The sequence below is a fragment of the Ziziphus jujuba genome, chromosome 7 (assembly GCF_031755915.1).
Source record: "Ziziphus jujuba cultivar Dongzao chromosome 7, ASM3175591v1".
Classification (NCBI taxonomy): Eukaryota; Viridiplantae; Streptophyta; class Magnoliopsida; order Rosales; family Rhamnaceae; genus Ziziphus; species Ziziphus jujuba.
Genome location: NC_083385.1, coordinates 15,823,960 through 15,842,229, shown reverse-complemented (window position 1 = coordinate 15,842,229; position 18,270 = coordinate 15,823,960). Strand labels below are relative to the sequence as shown.

The following is an 18,270-nucleotide window of genomic DNA, read 5'->3' as shown; positions in this document are numbered from 1 at the left end:
TAAAATTTTTTTTGCATGATTTATTAATTGTTTTTAAACACTTGTTTGATGATCGTGAATCTGAATCTCAACAGTTTTGATATATATATAAAATCATATTGAAAGAAGAAGATTAGATACTCATTTTGTCCAACAGGTAGCTCTTTTTATTTGTTTATTAATAATGATTTAAAATCAAGATGATTAATTCAATGATGATGTAAGTTTGCTGCCAAATGGAAAGCCAGTAAAAATTTGATTATTAGTCAATGTTTTAGCTGTGTTTTAACTTGTTTAATCTCAATAGTCATATATAAAATAATGTGATATGTAAAGCTGGATTTTGGTGGGCATTAAATATGTGATTATTATGGAAGAAGAGGGGGAGATTTTTGTAATCTGCAAAGGCATTGATTTATGCTTATAAAAGTCTTGGGGGGAGGTGTTGAATTTGCATGAAAGTTGCATTTATTTATTTATTTTTTTGGAAAGGATTTGAAGTTCAAAATGGCTACTCATTGGGACCAAATACCATTCTTGATTTCGATTCCCATTTATGGCCTTTTTGGTATGCCAAATACCCAACACGTGTCGTCTGTCAATTAGACAGTGGAGAATTCTAATTCTAAAGGGTGACAACTGACTGAGTCGCCCAAGACCGAGTTAAAGGTCATATGCTTGAAGCCTTTGATTGAAAGGTCTGATTTGGGGGAGGTCGATGACCTTGTTGGTCGGTCTTCCAAAAAAGACGGAGTGGTCAAATTATTTATTTGAAAATTTTTAAAAAAATTTCGTCGCCTGAGAGATTCGAACTCTCGCGGGGAAACCCCATGTACTTAGCAGGCACACGCCTTAACCACTCGGCCAAAGCGACAGATGGATATTAGTGGCCTCAATAGATATGATTATATTATTTAACAAAGTTGGTCGTACCATTTCTGTTTTTTTAAAAAAACAAATATTCTCATCCATTCGCATCCCATCTTTATATCCGTCAAATGGTACATTGAAATTCATTTTATTCTAACTTTACTCCATGAGGGAATCCCTTCTTTTGTACTAGGATATTTTGTCCATGGCACGAATTTTTGTGAAATTTAAGCCAGCATATATATATATATATATATATATAGATATATTTTCTACAAAAGCCAACATAATTGACGAATCACATATATGAACTGTGTATGAGGTATGCCTCAACAAATTAGAGTATATAATAATTATTCTAATGGTGTTTTACAAACTTCTGCGCAAGATGTAGCTTGCGTAGCATGGTTATTGTGGCATCAAAGTATATAATAATTTAGACCAAAGATAGAAAATAAAAATAAAAAAATCTTGTAAAAATTTCAATAAAAACAATAATAGACAATATCAATTATGAATTTCTATAATTAATATAATGGGCTAATTTCAGATACACTTCCTAAAGTATGATTTATTTATAAAAACGTCCATATATTTTTAAATGATTATCTACATCTTCTATGATAAGTGTAAACGATATTAACTCAAGTGGTATAAATGAAATAATGAGGGAGGAAGATTAATCTTTTAAAGCTGAAAAGATTAATAATACTTTTGAAACTACAAAACATTGCCTCTAATTTTTTCAATCCCGGGTTGGGGACTTCCACGAGGTAATCCTTTATCACCTTTCTTGTTTTTGATCTGTACTGAAGGTCATACAACTCTTCTGAATAGAGATTTTTTTGGCTAAATGCATCTTTGGTATTGAAATGGATCGGTCAGCTCCTTTGGTTTCCAATCTCCTATTTGCATATGACGGTTTGCTATTCTCTAAGACCAATATTAGTGAGGCTCGGTATATTAAGCAGATTTTATTAGTATGCTTTTGCCTCAAGTCAACATGTTAACTTTCATAAGCCTACTGTTCTTTTAGCCCTAATACTCCTAGTAGTGCTCAATTAGATATCAAACGACTTTTGGGAATTAATTGTAGTTCAACTTGTGATACATATCTTGGTTAACCTGCTTTCTTGGATAGTTTGAAAAAAAAAAAAAAAAGTCATTTTCCAGCTCTTAAAAAATCAAGTTTAGAAGAAGCTTCAAGGGTTGAAGAGCAGATATTTTCTTATGGAGGGAAAGAAATTCTTCTGAAAGTGATGACTCTATTCAAGTTTATTCCATGAGTTGTTTTAATCTTTTGGTGGATTTACCATCAAACATTCAGAGCCTAATGAGTCGATTTTGGTGGGGTGGTAGCAAGAATAAGAAAGGTTTACATTGGCTGCATTAGGAAGTTCTATGTTAACCCAAATCAAAGAGAGGTCTTAGTTTCAAAATGCTTACTGACTTTCAAAATGCTTGCTAATCAAAGAGAGTTCTTTAATCAAGCTTTTCTTGCGAAAGGTTGGAGAATTATGAAGCCATACTGTTTTGCTGCTTGTATACTTAAGCCATGTTATTTTCCCACTCCAAACTTTCTGAAGGCTCCTTGTGTGACTTGGTTGTCTCTCTTGTGGAGGGCTTGTTATGGGGGTGGCAATTACTTGATCCGGGTTCTGTTTAGATGATAAGAAACGGGAGGAGTGTTAGTATTTTTAGGGATAAGTGGTTGAGGCAAGCTCACTCTTTTACTCCTCTATCTACTCCTACTTTGGGGGTTGACACAAGGTATTAGAGCTTATTATGGCTTCAGGGTGTTGGGATGCCTTTTTGGTGCAGAACCATTTTTTTGTCACTAAAACTTTGGATATTTTATCTCGTCCAATTAGTGGTCATGGTGTTGAAGATCGCTTGGCATGGTTTATCTCAAAATTTGGAGCTTTTTCTTTTAGATCAGCATATTGGGTACGTTCTATGGCAAAAAAGCAGCAAGGTTCTTTTACAAATTGTTTTAGCGGATCAAGTAGCAAACTTGGAATTTCTTGGCGGCAGGTTTTGTGGAGATTATGTGTTCCAAACAAAATAAATTCTTGTTATGGAGGGTCTCTCATGATATTTTACCTTGCAATGTGAATCTTTGTATGCATAACATTATATTAGAGGCTTAGTGCTTTTGTTGTGGTTTATTGGAGGACTTATAACATGCGATTTAGTTTTGTGATTATGCTCAAGAGGTTTGGAAGCTAACTGGTTTGTATTCTTTATTAAAAGAAAAATTCTAATTACACTATCAAATGAACTTCATACAGTCCTATTATAAATTCATATTTTTATCCCATTTAAAATTAGTATTAAAGACATTTACTAATTAAATATATTTGTATACAGAAATATAATATTGAGCATTTCAAATATCTTCAGAAATATGCGATTAAACATCTTAAATATATTTAGAAGTATACGATTGAACGTTTTTAGATATGAATATCTTAGATGTATTTAGAAGTATACGATTGAACATCTCAAATGCATATTTAAATGTATGCAACTGAACGTTTTCAGATAGAAATATTTCAAAAATGTTTAAAAATATGTGATTAAACATTTAAAGTGTGTTTAGAAATATATGACTGAATATCTTTAGAGACCTTTATAATTTTGAAATTGAACACTCTAATAAAATTTATTTCCATTGCCCAAAAGTAGTATAATCGAAAAAAAAAAAAAAAACTTTGTGGAATTTGCATGACTATTAGTTTCATCCAAAAACGTTGTGAAACATTTTCGTGGAATGATTAATTGATTTGTAGAAAAAAAATATTTTTTGGCTTAATTAGAACTCTATAAATTGTGGGTATTTTAGATATTAAAAAAATTATATAAAGTTATTTTTTATTTTTTACATATTTAAATGATAGTGTATAAAAGATGATATTGTGTACAATTATTTTAGAATTGGAAAAAGAACTTTTTTTTTTTTTATTAAAAACCATCCATTTTGAGTTGTTTGTTGAGCTATGTATGTTTGTTTTTAACTCTATTTCAATTGTGAAAATGGAATAATTGGGGGGATTTTGTGTTGGGCAATCTGATTTCAACATAATTCTTGTTTACATAGGGGTCTTGTTGAAACTGCCAATTAAATTTTTAAGGACTTGTATCATGAGTTTCAAAGATACCTAGATGGTCATACATATATAACAGGATCCGAAGTACCGTTTGCAACAATCCTAGCAGTTACCTCTTTTTGAGACTATAAAGATTAATGTAGATGATGCTTTTCTGTCTGACTTGTTATTTTCGGGCATAAGGGTTGTCATTCCTAATCATAAGGGAGAATTAATGTGTGCTATGGCCAAGAAAATTCCTAACCAATCCTCATCGTTAGCTCTTAAGCTTAAGAAAATTCAAGAAGCTTGTAAATTTGCTGTTGGTTGTGGTTTTTCCGGTGGTGCTATTCATATTATTCATCTCGAAGTGCGACTCTCTCAAAAGAATTCCACAGATTCTTTGATGAAGGAATGCTTTATTGTTGATAATGGTATTAGTACTTTGGGATCCTAATATATTATAAACTAAAAGTGAGGAAGATTTCACTTAAATTTAGTCAAACTCATGATCCAAAAATATTTTTTTTAACGATTATACCATTAGACCAAGCATACAAATATACAAAAAGATTATATAGGGATAATATAGGAGCAAATACCACAATTTTTTTTCTAATAAAAGTTTAAAGTTCCAATTGTCCGTTTCTAGATTTTTTTTTTTTTGAGAAATTAGAGTAAAAATAAATTATTCCCTAAAATTTACAAGATAATGATAATTAAATCTGCAAATTCTAAGTTTTTATGAACTATTTCCACGATCCAATCAACAGTATGCATATAGCACCCTTAAAAGTAATTCAACGAATACAATTATGATTTTTATCAAAAAGAAACGAATACAATTATGATGTAAATGTTCATTATTATTATTATTATTATTATTATTATCATTATTGACAAAATATAAAGTAGAGTTCAAAATTTTGAGTTCATTATTTTTTTTAAATTTACTTGACCTCTACTTTTTTTATATTAATTTTTTTAATTGGCGTCTATTTTTTTGTTTTTATACTAATTGATCTTACTCATGCAAAGCTAATGTATGATTTAGTAATCCAAAAATGAATAACCGTTAATTTTTAATTAAGATGACATATCATTTTTTTTTTAATCATATAACTAACTTTTTTTCATGATATGTTTAAAATGAACGGAGGACAAATAGAATAGTAAGAAAATTATAGCGCATACAATTATGATTTTTATCAAAAAGAAAAGAATACAATTACGATGTAAATGTGCATTATTATTATTGACAAAATGTAAAGTAGAGTTCAAAATTTTGAATTCATTTTTTTTTTAAATTTACTTGACCTCTACTTTTTTTATATTAATTTTTTAATTGACCTCTATTATTATTATTATTATTATTATTTTTTGTGATACTAATTGATCTTACTCATTCACAGCTAATGTATGATTTAGTAATCCAAAAATGAATCACCTTTTTCAGTATGTAATTTTTAATTTAGATAACATAACATTTTTTTTTATCATATAACTAACTTTTTTTTTTCATGATATGTTTAAAATAAACGGAGGACAAATAGAATAGTAAGAAAATTATAGCGCATTAAAAGTGCCTTCGGTTTGGAGCAATTCATTGTGCTGTCCATGGGGAAGAATTAAACTTATGCAATAAGAAAAAGAATATTTCCAGATCTTTGTTGGGAAAAATACGTGGGTATGAATTAAGGAATATTAAATGTACAAGATATTTGTCATAATCTTTTTAAACAATTATACCTTGATTCAATTCATAGTAACTCATAATATGCCTTCTTCAAAAAAACAAAAAAATAAAAATGAAAATCATAATGTTCCTTTTCTGTCCAAAAATTGTGTGCATTTCAGAAAATAAAATAAAAAAATGTTAGATTCCACATAATAGAATATAAAACTCACATTGGATTCCAATATTTTTTTTTTTTTCGGTTTGGTTTACAAATAAAACATAGAAATAAAAGAAACACTATTAAAAACATAGAGAAAGTGAAATTTCTAATTGTTTTTGGAAGGAATTTGAAGAAATTTAAGAAATTCTTTTTTTTGAAGTCAAGAGAGGAATAATTATGATGCCAATAATTAACAATTTGATGAGGTTATAAAAGAAGCTAAAGGTAGATTTCATAATATAATTATTACATTCATTTTTTTTTTAATATTTTTATAACAGGAAAGTAAGAGAATCGGATCAAGATGCTTTTATTTATACTTTCCACTCCCAGTCCCAGGTTGGTAAGGACCCGGTGGCGTTATTGCCACTAAAGGTTTTTTCCACAAGATTTTCATACCATTCCCATTTTACCCTTTCAAACTTTAGAAATATGTAAGTTTTCGTTTTTTTATTTTCATTCTAATTTTTTCAGCTAATTGCAAAAATTATTTTTAATTTTATATTCATTCACAAAGAATTGGTCAAGAAATTAAAGTTTGGAGGGGTAGACAAAAGCTCTTTGGATTCATTTTCAGGTACTTGCATGTTGGGTAAAGGGTATTCAAGGAAATATAGAAATTTAATTACTGTGGTGGTGGGAGGTACTTTTCCATCCGTGCAAATAACATTAACAAAATTTGGTGAAATAATACTCAAATACATATTGACAAATAAGAAAACGACACCTGGAACAATATTCCAGTTCTCTCTGTCTCTCTTTCTCTGTGTCGCAATCTCTCTCTTCTCTCTCTCTCTCTCTCGGTCACGCACTCACGGACAGCTTCGCCCAAAATCTTCAGGCTAATCCAGATGCTCGGATTGTATCGTCACCACCATTACCATTTTTACCATCACTGCCATTTCAAATTCCCCATTCTGTCAATCGTTTTCCACTGATTTTTTTATATTTTGTTTTTAACCTTCTGTTCCTCCGCCGTGGTTTGTCACCACGCGCCGTCACGCACCTTGGATTGCCGTCGCAACCGCTGTCACCAACACCGTCAGACGACTAACGAATCTATGTATAGCAAAATTCGGATCCTAGGGTTTCTCTGTTCTGGATCGATCCTCGGCGCCGGATAAATGTTAGTCCCTGGAATTGTAGGGCCTTATGGTCTATTAGTTGGGTCATTCTTGGTTGTTTTTCTTGTAATTCGTCGAAAGTGGAGGAATGCTGTGGCTAAGAAGGAGGAGATTATGAGATTGGTGGCAATGGCTTCGGACGAGGCTGCCATGGCGGAGGTCGAAGCTACCTCTTTATATGCTTCTGTACCTCTCCCTCCTCGGCCTTTTCAATGCGCTATATGTTATTTCCCCACCACCATGCGGTGCTCTCAGTGCAAGGCTGTGAGATACTGGTTCGTTCCAGCTTGGTGCTTTTGAGTTTTTCTTTCTTTGCTGATATAATTACTTCCGTATTTTGTGTTTCTTTTTTTTTTTTTTTTTTTTTTCTTTTTTTTTGTGTTTTGGGTGGGGGCATGGGTTTAGTTGGTTCTTTTTGTTGGTTCAATGGGTTTCTGGAGAGTACGTGCAAGTTACAATTTTTATAATTTTGTGCTACATTGGAAGCAGTTGAATCAATCATGAACAACTTGATTGATCGAATTTCAACCCATTTTAGCTTTTTATGCAAAGTGAGGTTTTTGTAAGTCATTTCAACTGCCAAAAAAATATATAATTACTTGCATTGATATATATATATATATATATATCTATTCTCATGTTCCTCCTTTCGTTGATGCTAAGCTGAAAGTCAACCAGGCCTTGTATTAATAGAATGGTAAAATATCTAAATTTCTTTTTTTTATTATTATTTTTTTTGGGGGGGTCAAAATGCTAACATGTAACCATATTTGATTCTCGGTCAAATGGGTTGATAGTGTGTATCAAATGGATTACAACTCCCTGACTTAGAGGAGTTTCCGGTTAGATGTGCCCTACGGTGCTAGTCCTTTGTTGCTTAGAGAAAATTTTTGTTTGGGAATATATGTGGGGTTAAAAGAGTACTCTTATCATATTAGTTTCTCATTGCCAAATTCTATTACTTGTTTTTGTTTTTGCATTCTATTAGCACTATTGAAAAACTCTTATTTAAGGGAAGAACCGTTGATGTTTTGGGGTCAAGATTGAACTGCATTGTATGTGGCTTTTGGGTAGACCTAAAAGGGATGCTTTTCCATTCTTTTTTTATTTTATAATAATTAAACAATAACTAAATTTATTCCCTTTATTGACTTTTAGTATTTTCTTGTAGTTCTGGTAAGTGTCAAATCATTCACTGGAGACGAGGTCATAAGGATGAATGTCAATCTTCAATTGCCATGCAGTTTGAAGAGAGGAGTGACTTCAGTGGTGGAGCAGACTCCCAATATAGTAATGATTTTGAGATAGAAAATGAATCTAGCATTTTGGTGATAGGTGACGATGCTAAAGTTAAGCCTTGTGGTGATGGTTCATCTAATAGTTCTGGCATTTCTGATAGATCAAAGAAACCTCTTCTTGATGGTAGCTCTCCTGATCTGCTTGAAACTATGGCCAGCATCAATGAGACGGGAGTGCAGTTTGAATGTCAACCTTCAATTGTCACAGTGCCGTTTGAAGAGAGAAGAGACTTCGGTGGTGAAGTTAAGTCCCGATATAGTAATAATTTTGAGATAGAAAATAAATCTAAAAATTTGGTGATAGATTATGATGCTAAAGTTAAGCCTTATGGTAATGGTTTGTCCAATGGTTCTGGCCCTTCAGACAGATCAAAGAGACCTCTTCTTAGTGGTAGCGCTCCTGATCTGCTTGGGACTGTGGCCAGCATCAATGAGACCAGAGTAAGAATATTACCAACCAAAGAGTGTGCTAGATTAGTGGAGCCTGTTGATTCTATATCCTGCTCAAATAAATTAAAAAACCTGGAACCCAGTCATAGTGATGAGAAGATCAAGTCTACATCGCAGTTTATCAAAGCCAAGACAGTCAAACCTGATGATGTCCAGTCTGTAAATTTAGGCAGTAAGAAGGTGGCCAAAGGAACTGGTCCAGCTGAAAAGTTGACTACAGATGCTGCTAAGCCAAGGAACTCTTCATCTAATGATGGGAGGGATAGTTCAAGGCTATTTGACTGTAAAGAGAATAGATCTTTCTCAGATAGTGCTTCTGGTGATCAGCCATCTTCAACTATTGGTGGACATTTTGCTTCCACTTCCAAATCTGCGAAAAGTGATGGTTATCATGCCTTGCCGGCTAAAATTGGCAGTAGCGCTAGCTTGGCACAAAATGGCTTAAAAACATCCATGCGGAAAGTTGTACAACAGTTTAGAGCCTCTAAACAATTGAAAGGCAATATGACAGGTCATGAAAATGAGATTGCTGGAAGATATAAGGTTCTTTTCAAAGCATAACATATTTTTCTTGCTTACCATAATGCTAAATCTGAACCTTTTATAACTTTGGCTTTGATGTTATTTGTTGCTTTGTTGTGTCAGGTAATTTTTCCGTATGAGCTGTTCATAAAACTGTTCTCTAATGAAAAGATGGTTCTTTGGCCATTTGGTCTAACAAATTGTGGGAACAGGTGAGGTGGAGAGGTCTCTAAACTCATTAGACATTGACACGCAGACTTTTCATGTCTTGTGCTAATATTAGGATAATCTTTGAATTCTGCAGCTGTTATGCTAATGCTGTGCTCCAGTGTTTGGCATTCACTAGACCTCTTACTTCTTATTTTCTTCAAGGGCTCCACTCCAAAACCTGCAAGTTTCTCTTCATGTCTCCTATATTGCTTGAGCCATTTTGGTTGATGCCTTTCTCACTTTACATTAGTTTCCTATTTATAGGTCGAAAGGAGGAGTGGTGTTTTATCTGTGAGTTTGAACATCTTATCCTAAAGGCAAGGGAAGGAAAGTCTCCACTATCCCCAATTAGGATATTATCCAAAATACATAAAATTGGAGGTCATCTTGGTCATGGTAGGGAAGAAGATGCCCATGAATTTTTAAGGTGAGCCCGCTAAAAACTTAGCTGAACAAATGTAGTATGTAAAATTTATTTTCTTGCCCTTCAAATGTATACTGTGTAATCAGTTACTAAGAATGCAGGTATGCTGTTGATACAATGCAATCTGTTTTCCTTGACGAAGCTGGTGCTAAGGGTCCTTCAGCAGAAGAAACAACCCTTGTAGGCATGACTTTTGGAGGTTATCTAGGATCAAAGGTTGCTTCTGGCTTTATTTTTTTTAGGTCGAGGTTCATATTTGTAGAGTGTTTTTTGTCACCTTTCAAAAGTTAAGTCATTTGTTGGTAATAGTGGTCTGTTATTTGAATTCCTAGATAAAGTGCCTGAAGTGCCTTGGCAAATCTGAGCGATGTGAACAGATGATGGACCTTACTGTTGAAATAGATGGAGAAATTGGAACTCTTGAAGAGGCTCTTGCACAATTTACAGCTAGTGAAGTTTTGGATCGGGATAACAAGTACTACTGCTGCAGGTTGGATTGTTTACTAGTTTTGCTTCTTATCTCGAATTGTTGGTTGCATGTTCAAACAAATTCTTTACTCTGTTCAAACAATTTGGTTCAAGTTGATTGGCTTTTATGCCTTCGTTTTCATGTGCTGCTTCATTTTTTTTTTTTTTTTTTAAATAAATAAATTGAGAGTAAAGTTATTCCAGTGCTCTTCTTTGCATTGTTTTGGCAATTTGTCCCACCTCTTTAACTATCCAAGGCAATTCTTTTTACATTTCTATCAGATTTTAGGTGAGGTCTTCTGATCCTTGCGAGTTTCATGTCACTTTTCTTTGTTATTCTTCTGAGTCCTGATTTTTTCTATATTTTTTGATCTCCATCAAGATGCAAATCTTATCAAAAAGCCAAAAAGAAGTTGACAGTACTGGAGGCACCTAATATACTTACAATTGTGCTGAAGCGATTTCAGGTAATTCTTTAACATGGACTATAAAGTTTGAACTTATGCTCTTTATGTAATATTGAATGTTAATACCTGTTTCACTATCTCTAACTGCAGTCTGGTAACTTTGAGAAGCTGAATAAGTCAGTTCGGTTCCCTGAGGTTCTCAACATGGCTTCATATATGAATGTAACTAGTGATAAATCTGCAGTGTATAATCTTTATGCTGTGGTGGTGCACTTGGATATCATGAATGCAACGTTTTCGGGTCATTATGTTTGCTATGTAAAGAATATTCAGGGGAAGTGGTTCAAGATTGATGATAGCACGGTATGATCAATTATCTCCTATAGATGTGAATATTGATTAGTGTGGGCTTCTGGTTATAGTATGGATATTTTGACATGATTTGTGGTGTTTATTGTTCTGTAGGTAGAATCAGTGGAATTGGAGAGAGTCTTATTGGAAAGGGCATACATGCTTTTTTATGCAAGGTAATACGAATGTGAAGTTCATTGCCTCACCTTTTAGTTTCTATTTACTCTTAGTAAGAACTTCAAGCTTTTCAACATTAGGCACTCTCCTCGTCCCCCGGCATTGCGAGGTAGCAATATGGCTCCTCTTGTTGGGAAGCTTAAGAGAAGGAATTTGGAAGCAGTTCCATCCAGTCTTTCAAAACCCAAGTCAAAATCTAGCACAGATTCTTCTGCACTTCAACAGAAGCTCAGTAGACACTCTTATTCGATGACTATGAATGGTCCTGCTGGTGACTCATCATTAGATCCATATGATTGGAGATTAAACTCAATGTACAAAGTTCCTTTTGCGGATTCATCATCAAGCGAGAGTTCATCCCTTTTAAGCAGCTCGGATGCAAGTTCTTGCAGCAATGTGAGCTCCAAGGACTCGGCCAGCACAGATGACTTCACCGACTATATATTTGGTGAAGTAGGAACCAACTGGTACAGTAGATATGGTCATTCAAACTTCAATTCAGATTTAAAAGGAGAGAATGATGCCTGGAGGAGGCTGCAACACCGGGAGAGCATAAGCTGCTCCAGAGAGGATTTAGAAGGGGAAGGAAGCTTGTCAATTTTGTATACTGACCCAAGTAAAAGCCGTAGGAAGTCAACCAGCTACATTGAGAGGTGTAGCAGTAGAGAAAATGATTTGGAGCAAGATTTTTGGGGTAACCCATTTGATGTAAAGTATGGTGTACCATTTAGAAGATGAAACGGAGAAAGATCATCTCAAACATTTTATTGAGGTTTGAGCTGATTTGGTTGTAGGTTTATATATTTAATCATATAATGAATGAAATCTGTCAAATATATATATATATATATATATGTATTTATTTTTTTCCTGTGTAAAAACATGTAGTGCCAAACCAATAAGAAATTTGTCGACGATTATGAATGGTGGATATAAATTGAACCGCAATTTGGCTGAAGAGGAAAAAAAAAAATGTAAGCAGCATAGAAAACAGGAGTTAAAATGAAAACTTATCTGCACACAGTCACACACTACATTTAAAACGAAACGACAGCGTTGAGGTGTGTATTATCGTTAATACCCAAGGTCGACATAAGCAGTAAAAGCTGCGTTAATGGAGGCAGAGGAGGGTGGAGAGTGAATGAATATCGGTGATGCCCATGCCGGTGGCAATAACAATACCCAGAGGTTGCCACCAGTACCAGCACCATTTTCACAAGCTAGGGGTGATTAAGCACCATTACAGAATTCGTATCTCCGCCTCATCCTCATTCTTGGGCAGTGGGGCAGCAGCCAGGAGAGCCATGGCCACAACCGCCAGCAGCAGTAGCGGCGGCAGCGGTGGCGGTGCGTTCACGACCATCAAAGAGATAGTGACATTCGAGAAGGAAATCAAGAAGAGCAAATTCATCGCCATAGCCGGTCCAATCTCCGATGAGCAATCCGCCTTTTCCTTCCTCTCCAGAGTAGTCTCTTTTTAATTAAAGTTTCGATCTTTAATTAATTGATTTATTTATTTTACTTAAGACCCTTTGGAAATGCTGAATTGATTATTTTGCCTAATAATTGGTTTAAATTCCATTTTTTCTTTTCCCCTCTTTTAGGTTAGAGATTCGCGTGCTACTCATAATTGTTGGGCTTACAAGGTACGTACGTGGGAATCATTGGGGGATGGGTTGGGGCATTTTTCTCTTTTTTTTTTGGAATCAATAGGGGGCGTTTCGTGTTTTTCTCCTCAAATTTACTGATTATGGAGATCGGTTCTTGCTCTGACTCAGGTTGGAGATCAATTTCGGTCCAATGATGATGGTGAACCATCGGGCACTGCTGGAAAACCAATACACTCTGCCATTGTTTCTTCTGGGATTGACAGAGTTATGGTGGTTGTCATCAGGTAATATATTTTTCTGAATTTCTTTTTGCAGAATAAGAATATGCCCTTGAAATATACGAGCTATATATAATACTCTTCGTTTTGTTGGATTTTTGTGGAATCTTGCATTTTTCTAAGAAGAATATTTTCTCATGATTTATATATTTTTGCAGGTATTTTGGAGGTATCAAATTAGGCACTGGGGGATTGGTCAGGGCTTATGGAGGAGTTGCTTCAGAATGCTTGAGAAATGCCCCAACTTGTCTAATAAAATCCAAGGTATTAAGTCTTCCCCACTTGAGCTGTTAATGCCTTTTTGCTTTTGATCAGCTTGGGGTGTCCAAGTGGCTTCAACATGTGCCTTTTAATGCATAAGGAACCACAACAGGAGAAACTCCCATATGTGCTCCTGCCTTTGCAACCTTTGCCAATATAATTAAAAGGAGGTTGCATTTCTTATAAAAATTCTCAGATTTTGATGTGTTTTATATTTCCAGACTTCGGAAGCTAATTATCTCTCTCTCTCTCTCTCTCTCTCTCTCTCTCTCTCTCTCTCTCTCTCTCTCTCTATGTATACATATACATATATTCAAGTTCTGTATGTGTCATGTCTGGATCATTTTCAATTACTTTGAACTGATGCTCCTAAGAAATTTGTCATTTTTCTGTCATTCATAGCTTTCATAGGAATGTTCGGTCATTGTAGGTTCGGATGGGTGTGGAAGTTCCTTTTGACCTTTTGGGTGCACTATATCATCAGGTGACCATTTACAATTACATATGCACAATGTTCAACTCTGAAGTTAACAAGGTGTGGAGTAATTAGTTTTTCCATTGAGTTAATGTTTTGTATTTCATTGACAGCTTCAATCCTTCAAAGCTGAAGATATCACCCAAGATTATGAAACTGGTAAAGATGGTATTACCATGATTAGTTTCAAAGTTGAATTTGACTGCGTTGAGAAATTAGAGGATGCGATCAAAAATAACTGTAGCCGAGAATTAGTGTTCTACAAATAGAAGTGGCTATTTCTTGTCCATTCGGTGTGCAGAGTTGCCCACACTTCTGAATCCATTATGATATGTAACAATTTTCCATTTGTTTTCTTGTTCTGGGGTGATCGATAGCTACAGCTAACAGCAAATGTGCACATAGAATCCACAAATGGCCTTACAAATTATTTAAGAATAGTCACTTGCAAAAATTTAATCAGTTATTAACGTAACAACTTGACCTATTAACATATATCTGAAAGGTTCTGTTCACCTGATTATGTTTTGTATACACAACAATCTTCAATTTACTGAAAATTTTACAACTCTTTTTTTTTTATGAGTTTGTATTTAGCTGTAATCTTGCGCTGTTTGCTTGTTCTTGGTATAGAAAGTCAAGTTTATGTGCGAACTCTTGGCTTGATGACGAATGATTATTCTTTAACTGCTCATTGGTTTGCGTTTTTGCTGATAAAACTCTCAGTCATATATGTATATATATATATATATTTATTTTTTTTCTTGCCTCTTGAAAACTACTTCTTACTTCTATGATATTTATGATATGGAAATTATAGATGGAAAATCATAAAGGGCTATGAAAAGTAACCATGGAAGATTACTTTACTGCATATAACAATGTATATTTATGATGGTCTAATGTATCAACAATAAAAATGGCTATCTAAATAATACCGAGACTTAGTGATATAAATAAATAACTAAATTCCAAAGAAATGAAACTCCTTCCACTTGAAATATAATATTATTTTTATGTAACAGTAGCCTGCTGAAATACAAACGAGAATGGAATTAATGTCAAACTGAGGCCTGACACTGCCATATAAATTCTGAGGCGATCATTTTTGCAATTATTAATTTTTTTTAATGCTTTATTGGCTCTTTGTCTACTTATTTGACTACTTATTTGAAGATAATAGGTACATAAAACCTGACCAACCAGAAGTTCTTATTTAATATTTTTTAACTAGTTAATATTTTTAAATTAATTTAATTGATAAGTTATTCACATTTAATTTTTAATTTATCAAATGAGACTGATTCAGTTGATAAGTTATTCACATTTATATATAGGTTTGACATACTGGAATGGGAGAGAAATTATTAAACTAGCTCTATTGGGGATCATAAATTCTAAATATTTTGTGGTACAAATTATATTCCCGTTGATAAATTTTATTCATTAAAAAAAAAAAAACTGTAATAAGGATGCTACATTAATAATAAGTCCAATGAATGTAGAGACACTATCAAATGAACCCTAAAGATAAAAGAGGAAATGGGAAGAACAATTTTAAGCCAAAAAAAAAAAAAAAAAAAAGAAATGGGAAGAACAATAGATGAAAATTCACTTCCTCACAGCCTATTGTAAACAAGTGTAAATGACCAAGTAAAACATGGATAAAAGGAAGAAAAAAATTTTGATACTGCTAAAAAAATGAAAAAACATAGATTTAATAAAAAGAAATAAAAAAATTCGGATATCACAAAGCAAATCATGATGGGATAACTTTATTCCATTATTTTATACGATATACTTTTATCTCATATGAGGATGATTATTTTGCAAAGCATAATTTTTTAATCCTACAACTACTGGATCAAATATAAAATTGTGATTAAATAATTTCAATTTCAAACCTCATCTCACCCACTAAACTTGGCCTAAGGATAATTGGTGACACTAATGACACCCCCACAAAACTATATTTGTTTTTGCATGATGATCCCTAAATTTTTTTACCCTCTAAACTATGATCTTTTTTAGTTTTGGGTCATATGTGATGAAAGAGCACAAGCAAATTACATGAAAGAGGATGCTAAACTTTATCCAATCATTTTATATGGGATAATTTTATCCCATATGAGGATGACTATTTTGTCAATCAGGATTTTTTTTAATCCTATTATTAACAACTGACTCAACCATAGGATTAGAATTAAATAATTCCAATTTCAATCCTTATCTCACTCACCAAACAGGACCTAAAAGTAATTGGTGGCACTGAAAACACCCCCACAAAACTATATTTGTTTTTGCATGATAATTCTTAAATTTTATTTTTGACATTTTATCTCCTAAACTATAATTTTGTTTCCAGATTTGTATTATATGTGATGAAAATGCACAAGCAGTGCACGTGAAGGAGGATGCTACCAGCTGAGCTTGAGGGAGTAACAATGCAAAATCCCATAAATATGCTCGCAATACATTTTGTCAAAAATTAGAAAAATTATTTTTTATAAATAATAAAAAATAAACTTTACACCTAATACGAAAATATTTTTATAAAAATCATAAAAATCAACTAATAATAAAAAAATCAATTTGCTTATCAATTTTATTTATTAATTAATATGATAAATAATGTAAAAATATTTAATTAATTTGGACTAAGTTTCACTTTTCCATTTGCAAAAAAAAATTATATATATATATATATATATATCATCCAAACCTTTCAGTTATTGATGGGCAGAGCAAATTAATGGGAACCCGAAACCATCTAACGAGAGAGAGAGAGAGAGATCTTGATTTTCTCTCATACGCAATGCAAAAAGGGACATTAATTGATAGGAGAAATCATCATGATCATTATGCTCAATTAAAAATTAATATGATCTTATTAGATCTTTAATTAATTAACATGCCAATTATTATAATCTATAATGAATCTTTACATTGCTCCTAGAGATTTTTTCACAACAATAATAGAAGCTGATGAAAGGAGAAAATGGTATTGCAGAACCAAAAATAAATTGGCCCGCATGGAAATCGAAATACTGATATGATAAAGCACAGAAGATCTTAAACCATTTAGCAATTCATATGATATCAAACTCGATAAATGCCAATAAAATAAAATAATATCATTTGTAGTTGTCACATCAATTATAAAATTATAATTTAGCTGGTGTCCGTAACATTATTGGTAAAATAAATTTACCCCATTTGTTGTTGAAATTTATAACTACTTTATTCACATGATGCTTCGGATTATTATTATTATTTTTTTTTTGTGCAATTTGTTTGGAACACAATATTTTAGGTATTTTTCATTTTCACCGCGATTCAATATAAGAATCAAAGGTGATCTTACAGTTTGTTAAGAAAAGTCATTTACAAAAAACTCATTAATTGTCATAATACAATACGACCTATTAAAATATATTTTTTAAATAAAAAGAAATGCTTTTTGCCGGTATCATAGGAATAAAATTGAAATCCAATGCCATGCGGATATACAATATAAGATGATCCGATACAATAATAAAGTTTAACAAAATTTAAATTTTAACTTTTAAACTTATAAATAGGAAAAATGAATCAGTTTCCTTATGTTAAACTACAATCTTCTATAATGACATATGAACATATATATATATATATATATATATATAACACTTTTTGATCAATTTACTTAAAATTGTACTAAACTGTATTTTTCTTGGAAATTATGACAAGTAATTTGATTAGCTCAGTATGATGTTTACTTGTTCTTCGAATGGAAAGATTGTCAAGTTTATATGAAAACTCTTGGCCTGTGATATATAAAATCTGCTTAATTTTGCGATAGACTTTAAAACTAATGATTGTTAATTGTTAAACTTTTCTGTGGTAATTTGCATTTTTGCTGATAAAACTATAAAGGTTTTTTTTTTTTTTTTTTTTTTTCCTCTTGAAAATTAGTTCCAACTTCTAAGCATGCATGATATTTGCGATATGGAAATTATATATAATAAATCATAAAGGGCTATGAAAAGTAACCATTTGGAGATTACGGTGCATATATAACGACATATTCATGATGGTCTAATGCATGAACGATGAGAATGGCTGTCTAAAATATATTGAGACCAAGAGATGATATAACTAACTGGGGCCCTTTCCATGTATAGAAATGTATAAAGGTTTTTAACCAATATTGTTTATGGCAAATCATCATTGTTATTGAAATAATGTAATCTAACTATAGCTAAAATATAGAAGTTAGAATCAATTATGAACCTATTAAAATTAATTATAAGCCTATCTTTTATCTATTATTGGATTAGACCATTGAAATTTCAACTATCATGATGATTTGTCATAAGCATTGGCAAAAAACATTGGTA

General features: G+C 32.6%; 2 protein-coding genes and 1 non-coding gene across 5 annotated transcripts; 2 read left to right on the top strand and 1 right to left on the bottom strand.

Moving 5' to 3' along the window:
• Positions 1 to 771: 771 nt before the first annotated feature.
• TRNAS-GCU (transfer RNA serine (anticodon GCU)) lies at positions 772 to 853 on the bottom strand. The gene has a single exon. It is a non-coding gene; the product is annotated as a tRNA-Ser (tRNA).
• Positions 854 to 6,506: 5,653 nt separating this feature from the next.
• Positions 6,507 to 12,133, top strand: LOC107425166 (ubiquitin carboxyl-terminal hydrolase 17). 2 transcript variants are annotated; one of them, XM_016035113.4, is made up of 11 exons: positions 6,507 to 7,235; positions 8,132 to 9,251; positions 9,354 to 9,442; positions 9,535 to 9,620; positions 9,705 to 9,867; positions 9,966 to 10,080; positions 10,197 to 10,354; positions 10,715 to 10,799; positions 10,890 to 11,102; positions 11,205 to 11,266; positions 11,348 to 12,133. In XM_016035113.4, exons 1-11 carry the CDS (start codon positions 6,961 to 6,963, stop codon positions 12,003 to 12,005), a joined length of 3,024 nt encoding a protein of 1,007 aa, XP_015890599.3. In that variant the 5' UTR covers positions 6,507 to 6,960; the 3' UTR covers positions 12,006 to 12,133. The 2 variants fall into 2 exon arrangements, with proteins under 2 accessions (XP_015890599.3, XP_048334907.2); XM_048478950.2 differs by lacking the exon at positions 6,507 to 7,235 and adding an exon at positions 7,341 to 7,657.
• Positions 12,134 to 12,269: 136 nt separating this feature from the next.
• Positions 12,270 to 14,248, top strand: LOC107425167 (uncharacterized). 2 transcript variants are annotated; one of them, XM_016035115.4, is made up of 6 exons: positions 12,270 to 12,733; positions 12,872 to 12,913; positions 13,046 to 13,161; positions 13,314 to 13,419; positions 13,847 to 13,900; positions 14,005 to 14,248. In XM_016035115.4, the coding sequence occupies exons 1-6, from the start codon at positions 12,422 to 12,424 to the stop codon at positions 14,158 to 14,160; spliced, it is 786 nt and encodes a 261-aa protein (XP_015890601.3). In that variant the 5' UTR covers positions 12,270 to 12,421; the 3' UTR covers positions 14,161 to 14,248. The 2 variants fall into 2 exon arrangements, with proteins under 2 accessions (XP_015890601.3, XP_024932263.3); XM_025076495.3 differs by lacking the exons at positions 13,847 to 13,900; positions 14,005 to 14,248 and adding an exon at positions 13,517 to 13,707.
• Positions 14,249 to 18,270: the final 4,022 nt, after the last annotated feature.